Source organism: Aquila chrysaetos, chromosome 15 (assembly GCF_900496995.4).
Source record: "Aquila chrysaetos chrysaetos chromosome 15, bAquChr1.4, whole genome shotgun sequence".
Taxonomy (NCBI): domain Eukaryota; kingdom Metazoa; phylum Chordata; class Aves; order Accipitriformes; family Accipitridae; genus Aquila; species Aquila chrysaetos.
In genome coordinates, this window is record NC_044018.1 from 2,805,139 (window position 1) to 2,827,994 (window position 22,856).

At 37.2% G+C, this 22,856-nt stretch overlaps 1 protein-coding gene across 6 annotated transcripts in view; it reads left to right on the forward strand.

The window, feature by feature from the left end:
- The window catches only part of MSRA (methionine sulfoxide reductase A), a 288,566-nt gene that overhangs the window by 37,027 nt on the left and 228,683 nt on the right, over positions 1 to 22,856 (forward strand). Inside the window, exon 1 of one of the 6 annotated variants that reach the window (XM_030037339.1) lies at positions 2,221 to 2,251. The exons of 4 other annotated variants lie outside the window; for them this stretch is intronic. In XM_030037339.1, the coding sequence (XP_029893199.1) occupies positions 2,236 to 2,251 (16 nt within the window). In that variant the 5' untranslated portion in view covers positions 2,221 to 2,235. Of the gene's footprint in view, positions 1 to 2,220; positions 2,252 to 8,394; positions 8,438 to 22,856 lie in introns of those variants that run through there. One more of the 6 variants, XM_041128849.1, reaches the window with a different exon arrangement.

A 22,856-nucleotide genomic window follows, 5' to 3' on the forward strand; every position in this document is an offset into this window, starting at 1 on the left:
CATTTACATTACTCCCATATGGATCCACAGTCTTGGTGCCTGATGCTGTGGCATCAGGAACAAAACCAGTGCTGATGGTACCAACAGTATGAAATACAATATGTAGTCATGGATTTATGTCTAAATATTTTAAATTACTTTTATTGGCTCTTTCATTATTTAAACAGTAAAAGTAAAAAAAAGTAAAAAAAAAAAAATTTGTCCCCCACAAAACTGCATCTAACTACTGCTAAGAGTTTTTATTAAATTTCTGCTTTATTTAATCTCACTTTTCTAGTTTTACTTGCTTCATTTTTATCCGTCATGGTAATGGAGGTGATAATGTTTGTTTATTATCACAGTACGATTCTCACTTGTACTGTAACTAAAGTCAGTAGACCTTCACTTAGTAGCCTCAACATCTGAGTTAATATTTCTCTTGCTTTCCTTTTTATTGAGAATTTATGCCTCCAAACATTCTGTTCTTAATACGCTGCAAATAAATCTGTGACTCCCATTACTGCTATCAGGTGCTGAGCACTCCAGAGAACGGGATACCAGATAATCCTTGGCATTCATGCACTTACCTGGTTTCTTAGCACAGTCCAAGTTTGCTACACCCCGAAGAGAACCCACACAGATCTTATAATTCACTGAAGAGGAAATTGAGGAATTTAACCTTGTTGAAGAAGGTTTTGCCACCTTCTTGTGCAGCTCAGGGTCCACTGAGAAAGAGCACTTGCTGCATTTTAAAAATTTTAGCCCCTGGCTCCTCATTGAGCAGTTGAATGACACAAAAGGTGTTTTTTCCTCACTTCTGTGAGTGCTCAGAAGAGGACTACAAGCATCTTTGTCAAAGTTGCAGAGCTAATGATACACCCAAAAATAATGGTGTGGGTTTTTTTTTTTTTTTGTGGATCAACTGCAGATTACCAGTGACAGCCTGAGATTACTAGTTTGGGGGCCACAGTTTGGGAACACTTAGAGTAATATCCTTGTCTAGGAAGGTCCAGTAACCCAGTGTAATGGTACAGTGACTTTAATATTGATGAATAGGCTCCCTACAGTATCCTTTAAATAGTTTTATTAGTAATCTAAAAATACTGCTTAGCAGTTTCAGATAAAATTGGCTTTATATAAAATTGAAGAGGCCTGAGGGAAATTTTCTGTATTGTTAACTCCAGTTTGGCTGACTCTAAACCTGCACATCACAAATCATACTGGGACTTGAATGTAATAGTGGGACTCAAACCTTTGCTGTCTACACACAGATTCTTGTTTCCTTCTGTCTGTATTGCACAAAACTTGGACTTTATTTTTTTGACAGTAAGTGAAATTAAAACCTCCTTCTCCCCTTCAGAGCCTAGGAAGCGTCACCTTTCCTGTAACTCTTTATCTGAAGATTTTTTTGTCAACCTATTGCAGATTCCTAAGTCCCAGTGTTTTTAAATGGACAGCTTATGTTTAAACTGTTGTAAGGATGATTACAGAAATTTTGTGTAGTTCAAATATTTTGAAATCAAGCTGTAATTTTGCCATTGATGATAGCAGTTATTCTGAAAAGGCATTCGTGAGGCAGTTGGAACCCAGCGCGTTCCATGCCTTAGGTAGCAGGAACATGCTTTCAGGGCTTTCCAGATTTAATTTCTGCAGCATGGCCAAATATTTTAAGCACGTATGTTGAAACAGGCTTTCAAAATCTGTATTTAGTCTTTGATTTTATTGGAAGGTGTAAGACGCTGGTCCTTTGGAAAATTAGGCTCCTCTAATTATGTAGGTAACATATTTTAAAATGTTAGATTCTGTCTATGAATCATTCTCTCCCATTATTAGAGATGACATTTCCATTTAATTTCCCAGTGGGATTCCATTTAATGTTTTCAAAACAATGTCAGTTGAAATCATATTTGTTTTGGTTGTTTGCCTTTATAAAGAAATTTTTATTAGAGGAATTGCAAAGTTTTTAAAATGGAAGAAAGAGGAGGTTTTAGAGATGAAATATTTGTAAAAGTTCCACTTGTTATTTTCTTTTAAATTCAATACGTTGACTAGATGTCAGACTTGTGAGGCAGCTGTGGCGCATCTAAATATAATATCAGAAACAAAGGATTTGGGAGTCTGCTGAATTTTCTTATTTTGATCATGTTCTTATTCGGTGAATCATACATATTTAGTGCTACTGTGAATGAAGCTAATACTTTGGTTTTAATTTACAGATGAAGAAGTTAGTCCATCCTTGGAGTATCCTTACCAGGAATGATTTTTTTAGCAGGTATATTGAATTTTTGTTACATTACTGGCTATGATGCAATATACCAATCTGTTCTAAATATGTCTGTTCTAAATAAAAGAAGGCCAAGTGGTTTTTGGCCCTGAGACCAGGTGGCATGGACTGCCTTATGTCAGTCAGGCCAAGGCGTGGACTGAGGCACTGAGACAGGACACTCTGTATTCTCCAGATGTCCTGTTCTTTTGTAGATGACGAAGGCTGGATGTGGCTTAAAGTTTTATGAGCTATCACTAATAAGATTCTCCAAGATATTTGAGTCTTTGCCTTGTTTTGGGTTTGGTGAAATGTGGTGTATTGTGAAATTGTATAAGTGAAATTTAAATGTGTTAGGAAAAATGCTAGATAAACTGCTTATGTGCTTGGGAGAGTGTGAAAAGGGAGAAAACTAGCAGAGGGGGGAAACAACGTATGTGTGAAGAATAAGAGAGACGTAAAATTTTAGTATACTGCTTATTAATAGGATTTATTGCTGCTATTTATAATAACCCTGATTGAAACTGTTTCTTTTACTTTTCTTACTTGATACATTTTCAGGAAATCAGAAGAAAATATTAAATGTTTTACCTTCTAGACCATGTCCCCTTTCTCTTCTCCTGATCTTTTTACTTGTTAGGTTTTAAACATTTATGGGGAAAAAACATTTTAAAAGGCCATGTAACACAAAGGTAATAATCACAGTGCCATGCTGTTTTATGGGGCAATAATCCAGTTGCCTTGTTTGAAAAAACTACTCAGCCTTCATTCTTCTAGGCTTTACCTTAGGGAATGGAGCTGGATTATTGCCTTGTAAAACAGTGCTGCATTCCTGTTGTTGATTAATTATAAATCTTTGCCTATCAGTAGTCTTGGAGTACTTTCTGTCTTACAGCATTCCTGTTCCTTTCCTTCATAGTTTTGTCTTGCATTCAGAGAATTCGCAAATAAAAGCTGAGTTCTATTTCTGGCACTCTAATATTAATCTCCTTTCTGGGAGTTTCTGTATAAGCATGTTATACATTTATTTTCTTCAAATGAAGGTGATTCACAGTGCCCTCCATGTGAACAGCTTCTGAGTGAGATTCCGCCTGCCTAAATTTCACTGAAGTCATTCAGTCTGAGATAACTGGGAGTGCAGTGGTGGCTTTAGTGCAGGGGAGGATCTCCTGCCTCCCCATGGGAGTCTACTCAACTTCAGACCACATATCCACTCATTTTCTGCAACCACTGGAATGTGTAAGCCAGTAGTAAGTAGATGTTAGCAAGGGACTTGATTAGTACCACCCAAATGAATTTTAGGAAGGTTGGAATCTCTTTAGGTTTGAACTGGGAATGTGGGCTACTACCTCACAGTGCCACCATCAAGATATTGTCATTCTTAGCACTTAGCCATATACTGATCCCCCTACCTCTTGTTAACTGACCTTGTTGGGATCTTCCAGAGAATTTTTAAGCCTTTTTCCACTTCCTGAGACTTTCTGGGAATGGGAAGGAACAGTCCAGAAATACCTGAAATAGCAAGAAGCCAGACACAGCCATGATCATATGGTTGCTGGCATGACATTTTCTGAAATGCAGGTAATCTAGTAGGACAGTCAGTTCAGCAGTATTGCCAAATAGAGTTACAAATTGATAGACACTGTCCAAATTGGAAGATTCTAGGATTTGTAACATCATTTGTAATTTGTGTGCTGAAGAAGTCTGAATAGTATTCTTATAAATTACGTCTTTTGTGGGGGGAACAACCTACATATGTTGATGAGTTTGCTCAGTGTACAATTAGTGAACGAGTGTTTTCTGATGTAGTATTTATGATTTGTGCATGGCAAAATGGCCATTACCATTCCTTATTTATTCATGTATCAACTTGGATGCAATGGTTTCTATACTTTAAAATAATTTGAAAGTTGAACCTGGTGTTGTGTGTGGCCACCAGCTTACTAAGTAGTGTTTGATACAAAGGACTTATCATACATCCAACTCAGTCATCAGAGATGGCTATCAATTGTTTTCCTTACGAACAGCAAAACAGTAACAAGGAAAAGTTCGATTGCATGTCAGGAAAAAATTCTTCGTAGTGAGAGTGTGAATCACCATCCTTAGCGATTTTGAAAACTTGACTGGATGTGACCCTGAGTAGTCTGTTCTAACTTTGAATTTGTTCTGCTTTGAGCAGGTGTTTAGGCTTCAGACCTCCAGTGGTCCTTCCAAGCTACGTCCTTCTGTGATTGAAACTAGGAGGTGCTGTCTTTGTGTTACTATTACAAACTGCACTGGAAGCCATGGATTCAAGCGTGCTTCTTCTGTGTCGGACAGCTTTTTCGGCTTCTTGCTGGCTTGTGGGACCCATACTCTTTTCTCATACTCCTGCTTTAGTAGTTCATAAACTGTGCAGCTAGATGGAGAAACTTCTTGTTACTTTCTGGGTATGTTGGAGAATATGTCCTGGGGGCCTGGTTACTGAACAAGTGGTCTACTCCCTCAGTTTCAGGTACAGCACCAGAAGTTGGTGGAATAGCTTCATGGTAGTCATCTGCCTTCAAACCATGCATCACCGGTAAGGTTAGAGTTAGAGTAAATGGAGGATAGTTACAACCTTTTAAAATACTTGGTAGGAAGGAGATTAACCCATGCTTGGTTGACCCATCCCAGGACCACACCTGAAATACATTTCTACATCTATAGTAGGCTATGTCATCATAGTAAACTGAGTGGTTTTCTAGTCTTGACTCAATCTGACCACATTCACACTATTAAACTCTTTCACCTGACAGAACACTATAGCAACATTCAAAACGTCTTTTGGAAAGCTTCCAGGTCCATACTGACACTAGCTGAGTAGATAAATACACCAGCCAGTCAGCAGGGCCAGGATCTTCGATCTAGTGCATACACTACATCCTGTTTAAATTTGCTTAAATTAGAATTTTCCTCCCTTTCCTTTCCTATTCAGCTTCATGATTTCTTGTTCATCGTTTGTCTAGGAGGCAGTTTCTGCTTCTGTTCCTGACAGCTAAGTGACCTTACATGCTAAGATATGCTGGTTTTTTGACACGCCATATGCAAGATTCTCTCTTGTGCTTGTCTGAATTACAAGGAGGTTATTAACTTTTAGTGGGCTGGGCTCCTCTTTCTCACCCAGTAAGGCAGTATGCAGGTTTCACGGCGCACTGCGTTTTATAGTTTTTATAAATACACGCAGTAACAGATGTATGTTATAGGCATATAAATGAGACAAATCACTGCACCCCGCTATTGACTTTTGTTTGAGATCAAACATATTCATTATTGACCACCTGAAGGTGACGGTAAATTTTGGGTGCCTGATCCTCAATCATGTTTTTGAGGGAAACCATGATATTTACCTCTTGAAATTCTCAATGCTTTAGATGCCAGCAGAGTCTGTAGTTCTTTGTATGGAATGGTAACAGGTGTGATCACCCAAGAAATAAGAATCTTTCAGTTCTTTGATTTAAGTGATCATGGATGGATACTCACTTTTACAAAGGTCTTTGATTCTTGAATATTATGAACAGAAGTACATAAAGGTAGCTCTTTCTCAGTTTACCTATGTAAAAGAGTTTAACACTAATGATACCAAAAGGATTTTTATGAACAGTGTATGCTGATGAACAGTGTTGTAGTAAAATTTTATATTGATAACAATTATTTGATAATCTTTAATATGCATTTTTATTTTTACTGTGTCTAAATTTGGCATATAATTGATAAACATATTTAACCATCGAACAGACTATTTAGTAACAGATAGAATTAGGAGGAAAAAGCAGAGGTTGTAGGAGGATGAGTTTTGGGAAGCACAAGGAAGTCACTGTGTATTGAGATAGCTGAACTGCTGATTTTGGTTGCAGCAAATCTCTGAAAAGGTTTACAATGAAGAGCCAATTTAATTTTAGAAAAGAGGAGTCCTCATGTGCTGTCACCTGCATTTGGTACATGCAGGTTAATAAATGTCTTCCCTCTACGTATACTCAAGAGAGGTATTCCTTAAAAATGAAATATATTTCTGCACCCCCATCCCCTAATGCCTTATTGTTTTGTGCAAACGAAGTCAGAACAGAAGTGTATTTTAACTTTGCTTAGAGCAACGTAATTGGTAGGATATATGATGCAAATAAATTGGCTCAAATTTTCACCTAATGTACCCCTGCTTCAATTCTCTTGCTGCCCTTGTGAACTGTAGTTATTGTTCTTGCATTGTAGTTATCTTTGAAGAGGCAGGGTTGCCTGTGGCAGTCAAGGAAAAATCAGAAGAAAATTTAAATGATTAATTAATGTAATCTAGTGTCTGTTTTACCAAAGGCTTTCAGGGACTTATTTAGCTCGATTAATGAGAGAAATTCCAACAGCAGGTTTTTAGAATAGGTTTTTGAAGAGTGTAAATGACATAGCTGCTGGAGGGAAAATGATCTTACACCTCTTTATATTAAGCCACCCACTGAATTAGTACTAAGGAAAAATATTCTTTTAAAGCTTTTATTTTTTATTTAGTTATTATTTAGTATTTGTAAAAAATCAATGTAATACACATTTTCTTGGAAGTTTTAAAGGACAGAGGATGTAAATTTCAAATATAGCTATCAGGTAAAAGTGCACATGTTCCTAAAAGTGGCTGGGCGAAATCATGGAAGAAGAGTCTGCTGGGGGATACTGAATACAGGTACCACTTTGGGCCAGGGAGTCCCTGGAGGCTGTGCAAACATTCTAGGACGTTGTCAATATGTCTTTGCACTGCTTCTATGCTCTTCTGTTGGAGAGAGAGCAAGAGTCTGAACGGGCCTTTAGTTCAACTCATATAGCTGTTTTGCATTATATGTTTTAGGATTCAGAAATACCAGTAACTAAATGAAAAAGGTAAAAGAAGTAAAAATGTTGAGATATTTAAATTTTTGAAATGTTTTAGTTTTATCCATTTAAAATTGTTGTTATCATGCTTAAATTTGGAAACAAACACTGATGAACTAAAATACTGTTATTTCTTACTATTACAGAAAGAGTTAGGTTAGATGGGACTTCTGGAAGTTATCTAGTTCAATTCCTTGCTCTGAGCATGGCTGCCTTCAAAGTTAGGGCCTTGCTCAGCTTAGTACTGAAAATCTCCGAGGATGTAGATTTTATTGCATTTTTAGGTACCTTGTTCTTGTGCTTAACCACTTCTGTTGTGAAAAATCTTTCCCTTGTATGGAGCTGGAGTTTTGCTTGCTGCTGATATTTTTGTTTCAAAAATGCGCAACTAAATGTTTTAATACTTCTGAAAGATTTGCAGGTTTTTTTCAAACCAAAAAAATCTATTTATTGATTATTTCCAGCAAATTTTTAATGTAAGGCATACTAGCAATTGCTATTGAAGAATGTCATCAATTCCTGTCCAGCTGTAATTATATTATTTAATGTCAGTCCAGAAGTTACAGCTGTCTGTGGGGATGCAAAATGTCTCAAGCTGAGTTACAGGATCCTAGAGTGGAACAGTGCTGAACACTGAGAAAGACACACAGAGAGATCTTCAAAGTTGCCTTAATTTTTTTTTCTGGGTAGCCTCAAAACTGTGTCGAGTTCAATGCAGATGCACCGGCTTTCCTCCTCGCTCATCCTTCCCCCTTCCCCTCCTTCTCTATAGGTCATGCTAATCAAAATGGTAGTTAAGTAGAGAAAAACTCATACTGTAATTCTATAGTAGAGGAATACTGTAGTTTTTGAAATGAAAACCAAAAAGTGGAGGTTTGCACTGTGTTGTATAATCATAGAATAATGTAGGTTGGAAGAGGCCCCTGGAGGTCTGTGGTCCAACTTCCCACTCAGAGAAGGGCCAGCTTAGGTAGGCGAGGTTGCTTACCTACCAAAATATAGATGGCTCATCCATCAAAAGTGTTTTATTGGTTGAAAGGTAACAGTAGATTGCCACTTATTCTTCTAGCTGTCTCTGTTAGAAGAGTTTTTAGTGGCCAGAAGTTCAATGACAAAATGAAAAAACAATGAAAAAGTATTTTTCAGTATACTAAAAATGTGTACGCTTTACATGTGGCTATATGGAGTAAGGCTAAGTGCATTAATTTAAAAGATGTGCTAATTAGTCTTCCTCTTTCAAGAACAGGGGCAACAATATTAGACTCACCGAAGGTCCAGCTGACAATCAGGAGGCCAGCATGACAGTGACAGCATACAGAGTTGGAGGTAAAGTGATAAAGGAGTAAGAAAGCTAGAAAATGGAGGGATAAAAATGAATCCCCAGGCAATCTGAATATATAAGTCAGAGAAGGGAAGGAAGGAGGATGACTTGCAGAGGAGAACTAAAGTAGGGAATGAGAAAGTGTGGCTTTCAGGGTAACTGTGACATGACTGTGAAAAGAGGGATTGAGACATGGAATTTCACGGGGACTCATTTTAAGGTCATGAGCCAGAGAGGAAACCCCCCAAAAGAAGGCGTCCATCAAACTGCCTCCTCATTACCATGGACTACAACATGAGCAGAGCAGTTTCCAGGGGAGGCAGTTAACCCTCTGTGGGTCTCCATGTTAGTAGTATCCCCAGATTCTCAGTGCCTCAGACCTAGTGTGCTGGAAAGAGAACTAACACACTAACAACTTGTGTAATCGTTACGAGCAGCAAGGTTTTATTTTATATCTTACGTTTGTACATAGCTTCACCAAATTAGGGCATGTGATATGCCTACATTTTTAATATCAAGAGGCTTCAATAAAGGTGAAGAGAAAAGAATCTTACTCTTTTAAAGCTTGCATAAAATACTACATTTGAATACAAAGCAACTGCTTCCATGAACCATAAACCAGCCCCAGTGCACCAAGGAGGTTCATTATTCAGCCCAAGAACACTCATGCACAGCTCACAAATGCAAGCACAAATGGCATCCCCTATGGCTTTTGTTTTAGTGAGGCCTCTGGCAGCAAGAGGTCTATTTCTTCATTAGCTGTATATACATCTTGATTTATCCTTGTTGGTAAGCTAGCCCACCTTATTCCTTGTATTGTGAAATGCACACAATACCTTGATTATGATTATGATATAGAAGTGACAGTTTAAACAGCTTTTAAGTAGCTTCATCTTATCCATAAATGGCAAAAGGTTCTTTCATCACTTTTCTGTAGTCTGTATTTAAAATGACCGTTGTCCTCTTGGTATGTATCAGGGTAATATCTACCAGGACAGCAAAAGATATGCTGTGTTACCAAACAATTTTCACTGGTGTATATCTGTCAGTGATAATTCTGTTACTGCTTATGCTCAGATACTAGTGCTTCTAGTTCAGTCTTTCACCGGAGAAGCTTATGATTCATTGGCGAGAGAAATGTGTAAGTTGTGTCCAAAAGCTGGTAGAGGGAAAACCACAGCAATGTAGCAGCTTTGTTGGTACTGAAATGAACCTTGGGACTTTTCCTTCTGACAGAGTTACTTTTGGGAGCAGTACAGATGCCATAATATAGCGTTATGCTGACATTTACAAGGTAGTGGTGTAGTAGTTGGTTATACAACTCCATACTGGCTTTCACATAATTTGTCTAGGCTAGAATGTGGTGAAGACCATGTTCAACTCCCATGAGCAACATGAGTCCTGAAAATGCATCTGAGAGGGAACTCTGCTAGATTGGTCATGTGTTGCCAATTCAAGCAAAGATAAAGCATTAAAATAGTCAAACGGTAAAATGAGAACAGTAAGCTGTTGGCATTTGAGCTTATTAAGGGTTCCCAGACTCTTGTCTACCAAGAACCCTTGGCAAAAAGATGATGCAGCCTTGAGTGATATTAGTAGCTGAGCTGAACACATCTGATCCCCCCATTTTTGGGAGCCCTGCCTGTCAGAAATGATGGATCAAATAAGCGTGAGGTATTGATGGTAAGCAAACTCCTTGCTTTAAGAACTTTAAGTGGCACTTCAAAGAAAGTAGATGGCCATACCACTGCGATTCGGGGTGCCTCAGCCAGGTACCGCGTCATCACTGGAACTAGTCACCTCTGAAGATCTTTGGAGACCAATGCAGCGAACTTAACTGAAATGTCTGTCTCCTCTTATTGACTGTAGATGTTTCTGGAGGATGAGTGAGTGCTTCTACATGACAAATATGCCTATTAGCTTCCTGCAGGGCCTGAGAAAATAATAAGTTAAAATTACCCAAATGGTTTTGGGCTTGTGTTTGTACTTTGTGTTGCTCTCCTTGTTTTTCACTCTGAGTGGCAAGCACATTGAACTCTTGTTGTGGTGTTTCTCGGATTTTATTTGTATAGCTGAGGTTTGTATTTCTACAGTGTGATTTTGCCACACATCCACACTAGTTCTTGCTGCTAGAAAAAAGCGGGAAGAGATTTAAACACCACCACATCCCTGCTTTTAGTCTTAATTGCTTTCAGTTGGATCAAAGACTGCCTACTAAAAGAAACTTCTAGTCTGAATTAAAAAAATCTTCACAGAGTTATCATCAAACCCCAAAGAAACATCAGTTCTCTTATTTTTACTTTCTTCTATTTTCCCAGTACCTGTAATCCTTCTCATGTTTCTATTTACCTTTTTTTTTTAAATCTGTGCATTCTTTTTGATGTTTAGCTGCAGAACCTGACTTTTCAGAAATTGTGGCTTTTTCAGTATGTTAAAAATACTTTAGTTTTCATACTGTAGCTGCATACATAATTTTAATATAGCTATATACAGTTTTATAGCTTGCAGTTTTTCTGTGCTTTTATGTTGAAGAAGCAAAACTCCAGTATTACATATTGTTCTTAAAAATGAAACTTTAAAACATTAATCCACCCAACAAATAAAGAATCCTGCAAAGCGTTTGATGTTGGTTGCAAAAATAATGTCAGTACTGTATCATATTCAGAAGAGCATTTTATGTGTTTCTCTCTTTTATGATCTATAACACTGCATTGTTTTTTTCCAAAGCTTCTGTTGGATCCTTCTTGTTGAGATTATTTAACAACTTGGTTTCTTGTGTCCTTATGGGTGCAGAGTGACACTTTTCACTGCTGCCTATTTTAAAATTTTCTTACATCTCATTTTCATGATCCTATAATTATGTTGGATCAATGTCTGATTGTGTGATAGTTTAAGATAAGGATCATCTGACTCAGTCCTCCTCTAACGGGCAGAAGCAAATGCTTTATTTGATCAAGGGTGATACAAACCTTTCACCCATTTTTATTATCTCTTTTATTATATTTTTGCATGGTGAATATGCTGGACCTGTTTTGATATACTGCTGATCTGTCTATCACACATCACTTAAGTAGTTCTCAAGCCTTGAAGACATTGAGTTATTGTGTTAGAATTTTTCTGAGTTAAAAGATTTTTGTTTTACATTGTTTTGAAGGTACAAGTTGTTTTGATCATTCTTTAATAAAATAAAAATATATTTAATAGAACGTCCTTCATCATTATTGATACTTTGAGATTGTAGTCTCCTAGCAACAAAAGACAATTTAAAAAAAAATGGTTAAGTATAGAGAAATCTACTTCTCCCTACGTATTATTTTCAGGCTCTTAGTAATTGGAAAAACTGCAGCCAAATTTAAAAAAAAGTCTTTACTTCTAACTACTTCATGTATTTTCTCAATACTTTTTAGTGGAGAAATGGTCGAAGTATTTGTTTTATGATCCCTGCAGTCCAGCTGTGCAGGAAGAAATGGTGAATTTTGCTAATGAGGTCGAGCTTAAACACAATTTCTAACCACATAATACCAGGTCATCCATGCTGTCGGGTCATCCTAGCCTTGTAAAGGGTGAAACAGACTCCAAGAATAAATGCTTCCTCTGTGCTGAGGAGTATCCGTCTTTAGCGGTCAGTGGCGACTGTATGTCAGCTCATCCCTCGCCGTGGTTATTGTAACCCTTTGTGGTTGTTGTAACTGGGGTCAGCAATCGATGAGTTTACACTGTATAGACAAGAAGCTCCTTCCCCAAGGCTACCTAAGAGAACACCCACAGAGCTGGAAACAGAATTCAGGTCTCCGTGCCTCCATCCAGGTGCCCCATCTGCCAGACCAGAAGTCCTTAATCTATAGCTGATGAGCAACATGTTGCCTTTGAGACTCTGCTGTTGTTCACAGCAATGATTAGAGTTTGTGCGCTGTGACCTAAGTGGACGGGGGAGTGAAGGATGATGTTGCCTGTGGCACGTTACATTGCCAGTACTGTTACCTGTGGGTCTGCAAAGATTCAAGTCCATTTGCTGTTAAACCATGTTTTGCTTTAGATGATACATGGCTACCGGTGGATTGTTCATCTCTGTCGTAATACCACAACTCTTACAGAGACAAAAATGAGTATTTAAAATACTAAATGTATTAAAAAAATTAAACCTATGCACAGTACCAGAATTCTTTTTCCCCAAACAAGTACATGGCTTTACATAATCCTCTTTTCCAATATCACTTTCTACCTGTTTAAAAGAATGCTTCTAAATGTTCTTTTATACCTGTGACTTATAATGTCCCTGTATTCCTGATTTCTGACTCACTGTCAGATATGGCTCTTGACATTTATTTGATTCATTTCTACTATTTCATTACTCTATTAGGATTTTAGGTTTGGCCTAATCCATCTCATGTGTTTTCACTCAGTCTCTTACCAGTACATGATCCCTGCATCACAGATGCTTGTAAGCATTAATATTAAAACTAAGTTAAACTTGGGTTTAAAAGCAAATACTACTTTAAATGAAGCAGAAGCAGCACATAAGAAGACATAACCTTTTCAGCTGTGGGTACTGCAAGCTTTTGGTGTATGAGGATAGTTGAAAAGTTACTGTCAATAAACTTGGATGCTAGCAACATTGTCTTGATTTCTCAGCTTCATACGATTTTATGTCATGCTTGGTTTGAGTGGCTTTTTGGGCTTGTTTTGCATTTTTTAAAAAATAAAGGCACATAGCCTACTTATTGATTCAGAGAACAAACGTTTTAATTCATGGAATGTCACTTTGTCCTTATTTAGACTTTATACACTGATTTTCTCTGTACCAATAAAAATTCCAGTTTCTAAAGATGTTTTAGGTGAGCGTACCAAGTAACACTGTTAAAATTGGGACAAGCTATGTGAGAATCTATTCCTTCTGCATATCTGGGCAGCTCAGAAATCATTCTACACTTTATAAGATGCTGTCTTGAACCATGAGAGACATTTCAAAGAACTTTCCCCTTCTCACAGGGGTATTTGCGTAATCATTTTTGCTGGAACAAGTTCCTTTGGCATGCTAATGAATTCTCAACTCCAGGAGGTTCTTTCTACAAAGTTGCTTTACATCAGATTTAATGCTGTTAAAAGCACACAAGAAAATTTAACCCACAAAACATGTGCCATCATCATTTATGCTGCTTCATGAAAATGTGACATGCATGACATAAAGAGATGATTGACTAAGATAACTGTTTATATAGTGTGAAGAGGAACAGGCTAAGCTGTAACCTTGCTCTGTTGGATACAAGCAAAGCCCTGGGATGATGCCATTGTAGGTCCACATTAATTACTCAGTAATTACCCAAGAAGAGAAACAAAGAATTTTTGAGAGAAAATATTATAAGGGATATTGGATATCTGCAGTTTTAGTTTTTTAAAAAAAGAAATATATTAGGCTTTTCTGTAAGCTCTCCTCTTCTACTGACTTTTATGAGTTTTCACAATTCTCCTTTTTAATGGGTCATCTTGGGGTATCTTGAGTCCCTGGTCACAATGCAAACATAGAGTGGCTTGAAAACATAGCCCTTGAAGGAGAACTAGGGCCTAACAGAGCCAAATTAAAATTGCCATGACACAGTAATTCTAATTTTTTTTTTATTTATTTATCTTCTCTGCAAATTTCCTCTCTCAGATTACATTTTTCCTGTTAAGACTTTTGGCCACTGTGCTACCAAGTCATAGACCTTGTTTGTTTTCCTTCCGGCTGCATGACTCCTGCACGCTTATGGTTTCAAACGGAGGTGTCAGTAGTTGTTCTGGTTAATCTAGTGTTTGGGATATTTTATAAAGGTGCAACAAAAATGGATCTGAATCCTCTTAGGATCCTGCACGGAAGACTGAAATTTAATCTGTCAAAGTATGTGATAGGATGGGTTGATGTGCATTAGCAATACTCCCTAATGGACACTGGTAGAGTAGCCATCTTGGTGAAATCTGCACTTTAGTTAGTGGTCAAACCTTTTGCTGTTTTGAATATATTATTTTCAGTAAGGAAAATAGCACTTTCCCCTGGGCATGCTAAGGATATTAATGAAATGCAGCAGCATTCAACAGCATGTTTAAGAGTGGTAAATACTGTAGAGATGTTGCCTACTGGATTTTCAAAGGGATGTAAACATCCATCTTCCATTTTGATTTTTATGGAAGTTATGCATGCAAATACTTTATTTTTGAACATCCAGGCCATAAATTCTTTTAAAAAGTTGCCAAAAGGCTTACTTTCAGTAATAATTCTTAACGGAGAAAAAAAGCAATAGCGCTACTCCATCATTAGAAATGGTTCCTGAAACCACTCTACATCATTGGTAAGACTACATCAAGAATGATACATCTGTGGATGATATTTCCGTGATGAGAAGGATGTGGAAATAGCAAAGAGAAATAAAGGTCAGCCACAAAAATGATTTTGAAGCTGAAAAGCAAGACTTATGATGGAGGTCTTGAAAAACTGAAATTATAATTCTGTATGAAGAGAAGATGGATAGGCAACTCTCCTTGTATGTGAGTACTTGTATGTGGAGAAGATTCCTGCTAATGAGTGGCATTTTAGTTTTGCAGAGAAAAATGTAAGATAGAAAGGCTGAAGTCGATGATAGATAAATTCATCTGTAAAACGAGTTGGTTTGCTAGCTGTAAAGATCATTGAAGTATGGAGCAACTTCCCAGGGGAGTGTTGTTATACCTGGAGTCTTTAAAATGAGTTTAGGTTTATATTTCAAAAGCTTAAAACCTGTTTTGGGAGAAGTTACTTGACCTGTATGTGCAGAAGATATTTTTAATCTCATAGTTCTCTTGTGCAACCTCTTGCATGACAGTTTTTGAGCACAGAGGATTGCCTGTATTACCCTCAATGTATAAACAGTCTCTGTGTGCTGTATTAAAACAGTTCTTACTATTTTTAAGGGTGGATGCAGGTCACCTATACACATTAGGACTTCTTCTTTAGTACACAGTTGGCTAACTGATTTTTTCTATTATGCTTTTCTGGAGGGTGATTACAGCTGGGGGGGGGGGTGTGTGTCCAAATGGCAGAAAAAGGTTTGCAAATCCACAGGTGTGTGTTTCTGTAGAATTACGCAGAGTGGGGATGTTTGAGGGCACAGGGTCTACTGGGGTAGTGCTGAGCATATTCCAGGGCAGGAGGTGGCAACCATGGTATCTCTTTGGCTAAGTCTACAGGAGGAATTAGTGCAAACCAATAGAAATGGATTTTTAGATTTAGATGGCATTGAGGATCTGATGCCTGTACTGCAGACTTTTCAAGGCTTTTTACATTGGATTAGCTTTAGTCTGGCCCCATGGGCTGAATGCCCATTTGTAGCTGGAGTATATTAGGTGCATTTCTGGAGTGAATCTTCCAGTTTAGTTTTATCCAAGAGGAATCAACTTCCTGCACTCAGAGACCATTCCTCTTGTGAAACAGCAATAAGTGGAGAGTATCACAAAGTTTGCCTGAAAAGCAAACTCCTTCTCTGACCTAACATGCTTAATGTGGATGCACCTTTTATTGCAGCCATGGGGATGAAACTTTGGATTGAATTGTCTCCAACATATCCTGCTTGGGAAGGAACTTGTTTTCTTTGAGAGAAAGTCCAGGAATAAGCTAATAAAGATGAAGTTTTAACAGGTAGAACAAACCCAGAAGCAAACCAGCTATATTACATTGGCAGATTAGACAAACCACCCAATAACACTCTACTGTAGGGTTCACTTCAGTGATGTATCAAGTGTGTTTTGAATAACAGAAGATCTTTGGCAATGCACCAAAAGTACATTTGACCCTCACCCTTTGCAAAGCCTTCTTGCCTAAATCTCATATCAACTCTCAATACAGTGAACATGGGGAAAGAACTGCCTACACTGAAGAGCTGTACTGATCCAAGAACACAGGCACTGTTCATGGCATAATGTGACCAAGAATAAAATTACCTGAAAATTAGAAGAGCATTTCTAAAAATTAGAAACATCAAGTTCTGGACTGGCCTTCCAGTAGCAGTAATAAGGCAAATCACTTAAATATTGTATAAATTAAATGACCAGTGTATTGCTGAGAGCATGGTATTGGACTCAGTGACCCAGATGGTCCCTTCCTAATAGAATAACAATTAAAGTATAACTTACAATATAAAATAGTTTCCAATGTGAATTGTGTTTATCTTAATATCTGACTTTTTTTGAAAATTATTTGACTATCTAGCCTCTATGAATCGTACAACTGTGGGCTGAAGATAAAATTTTAACTCATTCAGGAAAATATGCTTCCATTCATACAGAGTCTGAGATGTGCTATTCCATTTTATATTCTCAGAAAAATGCCTTGGTGAATAAAAGCTTTTTTATTAAATTCATGCTATCATATCTTCTTTTTTACATTTGGTAAGGATTAATATTACTCTATCGTTTAGTCATAAAGGAACAGGTCCTTATAATGAACTGTGACAAGAGAGAGGTGAAGAACTTTGATAGACAGATCTGATATAATGACACAGAAGATAATATATATTCCACACTGTCCTCGTATCTTGATCTTTTATATATGTTCAACTGCAGGAAAACTAGAGGAAAAAAGCTTTTTATTAAAAGAAAAAAACACTAGACAGTTTGCTTACAGAAAGCTTACTTGAATCACTGCTGCAGAGGAGTGGAGAATATGTGTGACCATCCGACTCTCTTTCCCTCTTAGTGGGGAAATGGTAACGTTCTCTCACTGATCACTGCAGCTTAATGAAGGAATCATTTTGCTAAGTTGTCCTCAAAACTGTTAATTTGTCCTGCAGTTCCTTTGCTGGCTGAAGACTGAGAAGACTTTGGAGAAGACGTTAAATATCCAGAGCATTTTGGATGTATGTTTCTCTCTTATTTATCCTTCATCTTCTGCCCAAGGGGGAAAAAAAGATTTCCAGCCTATAGCTCTGTGTTGTAACTGAACAAAGCTTTGGTGATTGTGCTGCACGTCTGTCCCTCATTGTTCCCAGTAACTTCTGAATCAGCTGGCCAGCTTCAAGCAAATTGGAAGGAAGGGTGGCATAACTTGAAGGAGAGAGATCAGTGAGTGCTCACGCTGATGGAGAGGCAGGGAAATGCAGTACTTCTGCTTTAGAGGTAGTTGGCAAGCTGATCAATATATCCTTGTGGCTGTCTAATCAGCAGAAGCATGGCTTCAAACTAGCCTCAGTGTGCTTCTTCAGCAGTAAAAAAAGGGTCAAATGACATTTGGATAGGAGCTGTGATCAAGTGAGATGAGATGAGAAAGTGGAGGGAGCAAAGTTTACGAATCTGTAGGAAACCAGACTTCGCTGGCTTCATTTCTCCACAAAATATCACAATTAAACATTTTAGTCTGCGCGTGATAACAGTTGTAGTGTGGACAAGTCATTGTTTTCTCAGGTGTGAGGGTTTGCTTCATTCCAACGGGTGAAATCAAACCATGCTTTCCACGTTAAGATTTTCCTACATACAACCATGACAATTAACTGTCATACAGAGGCATTCTCCTCTCTTTGCCCCCTCCTTCAGCGTCGATCTCCAAAGTGCACATTTTCCCCTAATTCTCATACACAATAAAATGAAATTGTGAAAGTCTGTGAAGGTGGAAGTAAAAATAGTTGACACCTAGCCAGTTCAACATTGTATTTCCAAGGAAACATTTTCTGCTCAAATACTGTCTGCATTTGTCCTAGCTTAGCACAGCTTTTACATGTTAATTTTACTGTGGCTGGAAGTGTCACCCTGAATCCAAATAACTGCCTGGGTTTGAAGAGGCTGTGTGTGTATTTGCTTGTAACTTTAATCTCCCTAAAACTACTGAAAGAATTATTTTAACTTGGTAGTCTTTGTTTCTTTTGTTTAAAGATGTGTTTAATTCTTCTTAAAAAACTTTTTTGATGAGATATTATCATTAAAATGACTGTATTGAACTCAACATCATGAATAATTCATAATGCAAATTTGAAAAACATTGCCATGCAAAACTACAATAATTAGTTTTATGTGATAGGAAAAGCACTATTTTCATATTTAGACAGGAAGTGAACATTTATTTAGATACACTGTTCATGGTATACTAAATTATGGCATAAAGCAGTGTTTGTAATTTAAAAAAATGAGAAGTTAATTTGAAAACCAGCCCTAAGATGCAAACTTGTACATTGCCACCTACCTGATAAAATTGATTACTTTGTATATTTATGCATTTGCTGTTAAGTGGGTGGTTTTAAAATGTGATTGCACATGTAAAATTAGACTTGAGCCCATGATGCTGCCTTTTATGATTTTTTTTGCATCTTATTCATAATATTTTGAGCAGTAATATCTATTACTGTCTGAGGACACAATGACAATTCTTATTAATTGCCTCCAGTCTTGTAGACAACTTTGAAGGAGTTGTGGGATGGTTGGATGGAGTCATGGCATATGCCTCAAAATACTACTTTCCTGAATCTGGGATTGGAAGGTGCCTAAATACTGTCATACAAATACTAACCTACATCTCCCCAAATGAGACTGTCTGGCAGTTTTGAGCCAAGCTGTCTTCTTTTCTCTTACTGACATCTTGAAAAATCTGCTCCCTTTCTCAAATGCGGAGTAAGGAACTGTGCTGAGTAAGTACCCTGTCCTGCCCTAAACCCCGCATTTTGCAGAATCCTGAGTTTCTAGTTATTCACTGAATCAAGCTGAAGGGCATTTTTTCAACTTAATTAATCACCATGTACACAGCAAATAATAATAAAAAAAAATTATTTCTGTAAGTTGTGATTGGCAAGGCTCCCAGGCTTGTGTAGGAAGAGGGGCAGAGATATTTTCACATTCTCTGTTGACCTCAGTCTTTGGGCTGCTGGATGTTGGCGTGTGTTTTTCAAGAAGCTAGTAAGATGAAATGTAATGTTGCTTGCATTTCAGATATTGAGTATCTGCCACACGATCCAATTAGTAGTATGTGGAGCCTGGCTTTACATCCTGTGCTCAGAAAAGTTTTGGCAAGTTACTTTGATCTTCTTGGCAGTCTGTGGGAACAAGCATTTTAATAAAAAGGCTTGAATAATAAATACAATACATTATTTATTTATTTGTAACAAATATATTACTTTAATAAAGCTGCTGGAAAATACTTTTCTGCACTGGTGACCGTTAAGTGGTGCAAAGTTTAGTTTGTACTGGGTGGATAAAGCTGACTTGTGAGCTGTGAGACCAGGAAAGTTAGGAGGTGAGCTGGGGGCCTGCAGCTTGGGCTGAGCAATTCCTTGGGTGCTCTCAGCTGTAGTTGCAATGAGTTTATACAATCTGTTAGATACAGGCAGGTACCAGGATAAAACGAAGTACTGAATAAAACCCTATTCACAAAACTGAGCTGAGGTCCTGCCAGAAAAAAAACTAATGACATAATTGCATCTGTATCATGATGCATACACACAAGCAGGATTACTGTAATGAATGTGGACAGTCATAATTGTGGCATTTCCAAACTTTTGAGCACTTGGTTTTGTGATTTTAACATGACTTGAATGAATTATTTGAATAGAGTACTGCTGTAAAAAAGGGCTTGTTGAAATGCAGTCAATGGCTCAGAGCAGCCGATAAGAGCTTTTATTCATATCTTCCATTAATTTGAATGGCAGGCATGTCTGAATCTCACAGCGCGCCGTGAACATTGCACTCAATGTTTTTAATATGAGCAGAGGCAAGACACTCAGGCCTTGTCTTTCTGTGTTAAAATACTACCATATGGCGCTTACTTACCTCGAAACCTTTTAAAAGCTTTCAATTAAGTGAAAAGTTCAGCAGAGCTCTGCGATCGTAGAATTCTTTCCCTGCTGTCCTGAATTAAAGATCCTTTTCTATTGGTAGTTGTTGAAATTAGTTACCTGTGTTTTAATTACGCTATTAACATCTTGAGCAGTACCTGGACGTTTGGCATGGGAAGTAAGGCAGAAGTGTACTAGATAAAGATTATTGCTATAAGTATTGAAAATAGCAGTGGTATGTCTAAATTATTCCTAAGTATTATTTTTAGTGTGTTTTTTTGTATCTCCGTGATGATTTTGGGACTACCTCATTAGTGACTGGTACCTAGTTTAAAGACCTGGAAAAGATTTTGTTCTATCATCTGGGAAGATCCACTATTGTTCTTTGTACCATGCAGTTTCTTGAACATGAAGAGGCTATAAAATGTTAGCAAATAATTTTTTTCTGTCTTCCATTAAAGGCATCATCAGAATAGTCTTCACAGCAGTTTTGACACCTTTTGTAACTTCATATTCTGTGCAGAACAGTGCATACTCGTTTCATCAAAGCTTATATATGCAAACTTTTGTTGTGCTAATGTAAGCTCCCTCAGGGTTCTCTGTGGCACTAGCACAAATTTTAACATTTTGACTTCTACACTGCTGGATTTTGTGTATGTCACCTAAAAAGCAGCAAGAATTTTGTTTCTTTTTTGTTGTTATTGCTAGTTCTTTGTTCCTTCAAAGGCTTTTCAAGGCATTTTCCTCTATTTTTGTGGATGCACTGATTTCTTTCCATGATTTAAAGTCAGAAGATTTTCTGTGTTACTTTTTGAACTGACAGATTCTTTTTGAGCTTTCAAAGGCACTGCAAGATATAGGGTTGTGTCGTTATCAACACTGTCATATTCTTTCTGCAATAACAAAAGAGTCATCCAAAGACTCTCTATAGCAAGATGAGAATTTATTGTGGATGTGCAGAAACCCTGCCTAAGGTTTCTTCTCATTGCTCCTGGTGTACCAAGTATCAACATGACAATAGCATTGTTATAAGTAGTACATAAAAGTCATATTGCCTATGTGAAGTAAACTGCCATTTCCTAGTGCAGATACGCTAGCCCCAGGAAATGATATAGCAGTATAAAAAATATTTTCATTTTTGTATATAAAATTTCTACCATATGACTGTAGTAGCTTGATCCACCTTCCGCCGTGTGGCATGTGAACAGTTTCTGATATTTGTGTTTCAGTGGATGATGCACTTCCTAAAGCTGGAGTCATGTGGTGGTAAAGGCTGCATTAGGGTTAGGATTCCTACAGGAGGGAAAAAGGAAGCATTGAATCAGAAAGCAGATCATATCAAAAAGGGCAAAAGAATAAGGGGTTTGCAACACAGCCTTCCCCCACAATTAAAACCTCAATATTTTGAAACAACAGAGAAAGTACTAGGTTTCTTCTATAATAAAGAGCGTACACCATCGTAAGTGACATTGCAGATATTGAGATGTGAGAGCAAAAGCATGTGAACTTAGATAACTGCTGTAATAAAAAAGGAAATTTTCAGATAACCACAAAGTTTAGAAGATGGCAAGCCCAGTGTGACTTCATCAACTTCAGTGGTTTTAGCTTGTAAAAAGGTCTATGTCTGTTCAATACAACATAATAAATAATTCTGTCTTCAGTACAAGTTATGACTTAAAAAAAATTCTGAGTGTAAATTCCAGGACCAAGAATCTGATTTGACTCTTCGTTTTATCAGTTGTGAATTCTTGACAGCTTGCAGCCATAAAGCTGAGGTTAAGTGTACCGGGAAGATAGAGTGTCATATTACAAGATTTAATGTTAGTAGAATGAATATTAACTTGTTCCTTCTGCTAAAAATAGGCTGATATTTGCAGTTCAGTTTCTTAAAAATATATATACTTTTTCTATTGCAAGTGCTTTTATGGTACATCTCTGGGTTACTGAGCACATCATCCTCTAAATTTGACCCAGTGTAATTAGGGAGAAATACTGTATTTTGTGGAGAAATATGATGTGTATTAATTTTCTGTTTCATTGGCATGTTCTGTTTACGTTGCCTAAGTAACTACTGAGAGCAAAATGATTACATTTTAAAGATGTGAAAAATGTTATTGTTCCATATAGGTGGTAATTATTCACTCTGCTATATTTACAAAATTATTTATATGTTGTTTATGTAAAACTTCCTTTTAGAAAAAGAAATCGTCTCCTTTCATAGTATTTTAACATTTATTCTCATACGCTGTGTTGTGCATATAATTGTTTATTTTTCTGGAAAGTGTTTTAAAATTGAATCTCACTTCAACAAAGTCAAGGCAAATTTTCATTTTAATTCTACTGGGAACAGGATTGGGCCAGTGTATCTTAGATTCCTTTTAGTATGGTGATTGACATTTTAAACCAGTTACAGCTTTAAAAAAAATGGGTTTGAGGACTGAAATTGAGTTAATTGCAATAGGTAAAACAGATGAATGTGTGGTTTACTAATTTTATGAATTTTACAAAAAGAGCACCTGTGAAGTCACGATGAGGGGATCTTTTAGCATGCATATTTTAAGTTCTGTCCCAGGCAAGAGGAGCAAATAAATATGCAGCAATGTTATTTTTATAAAAATAAATAAATAACTTGGAAGTATATTCAAGGTAATGATTTAGGAAAAAA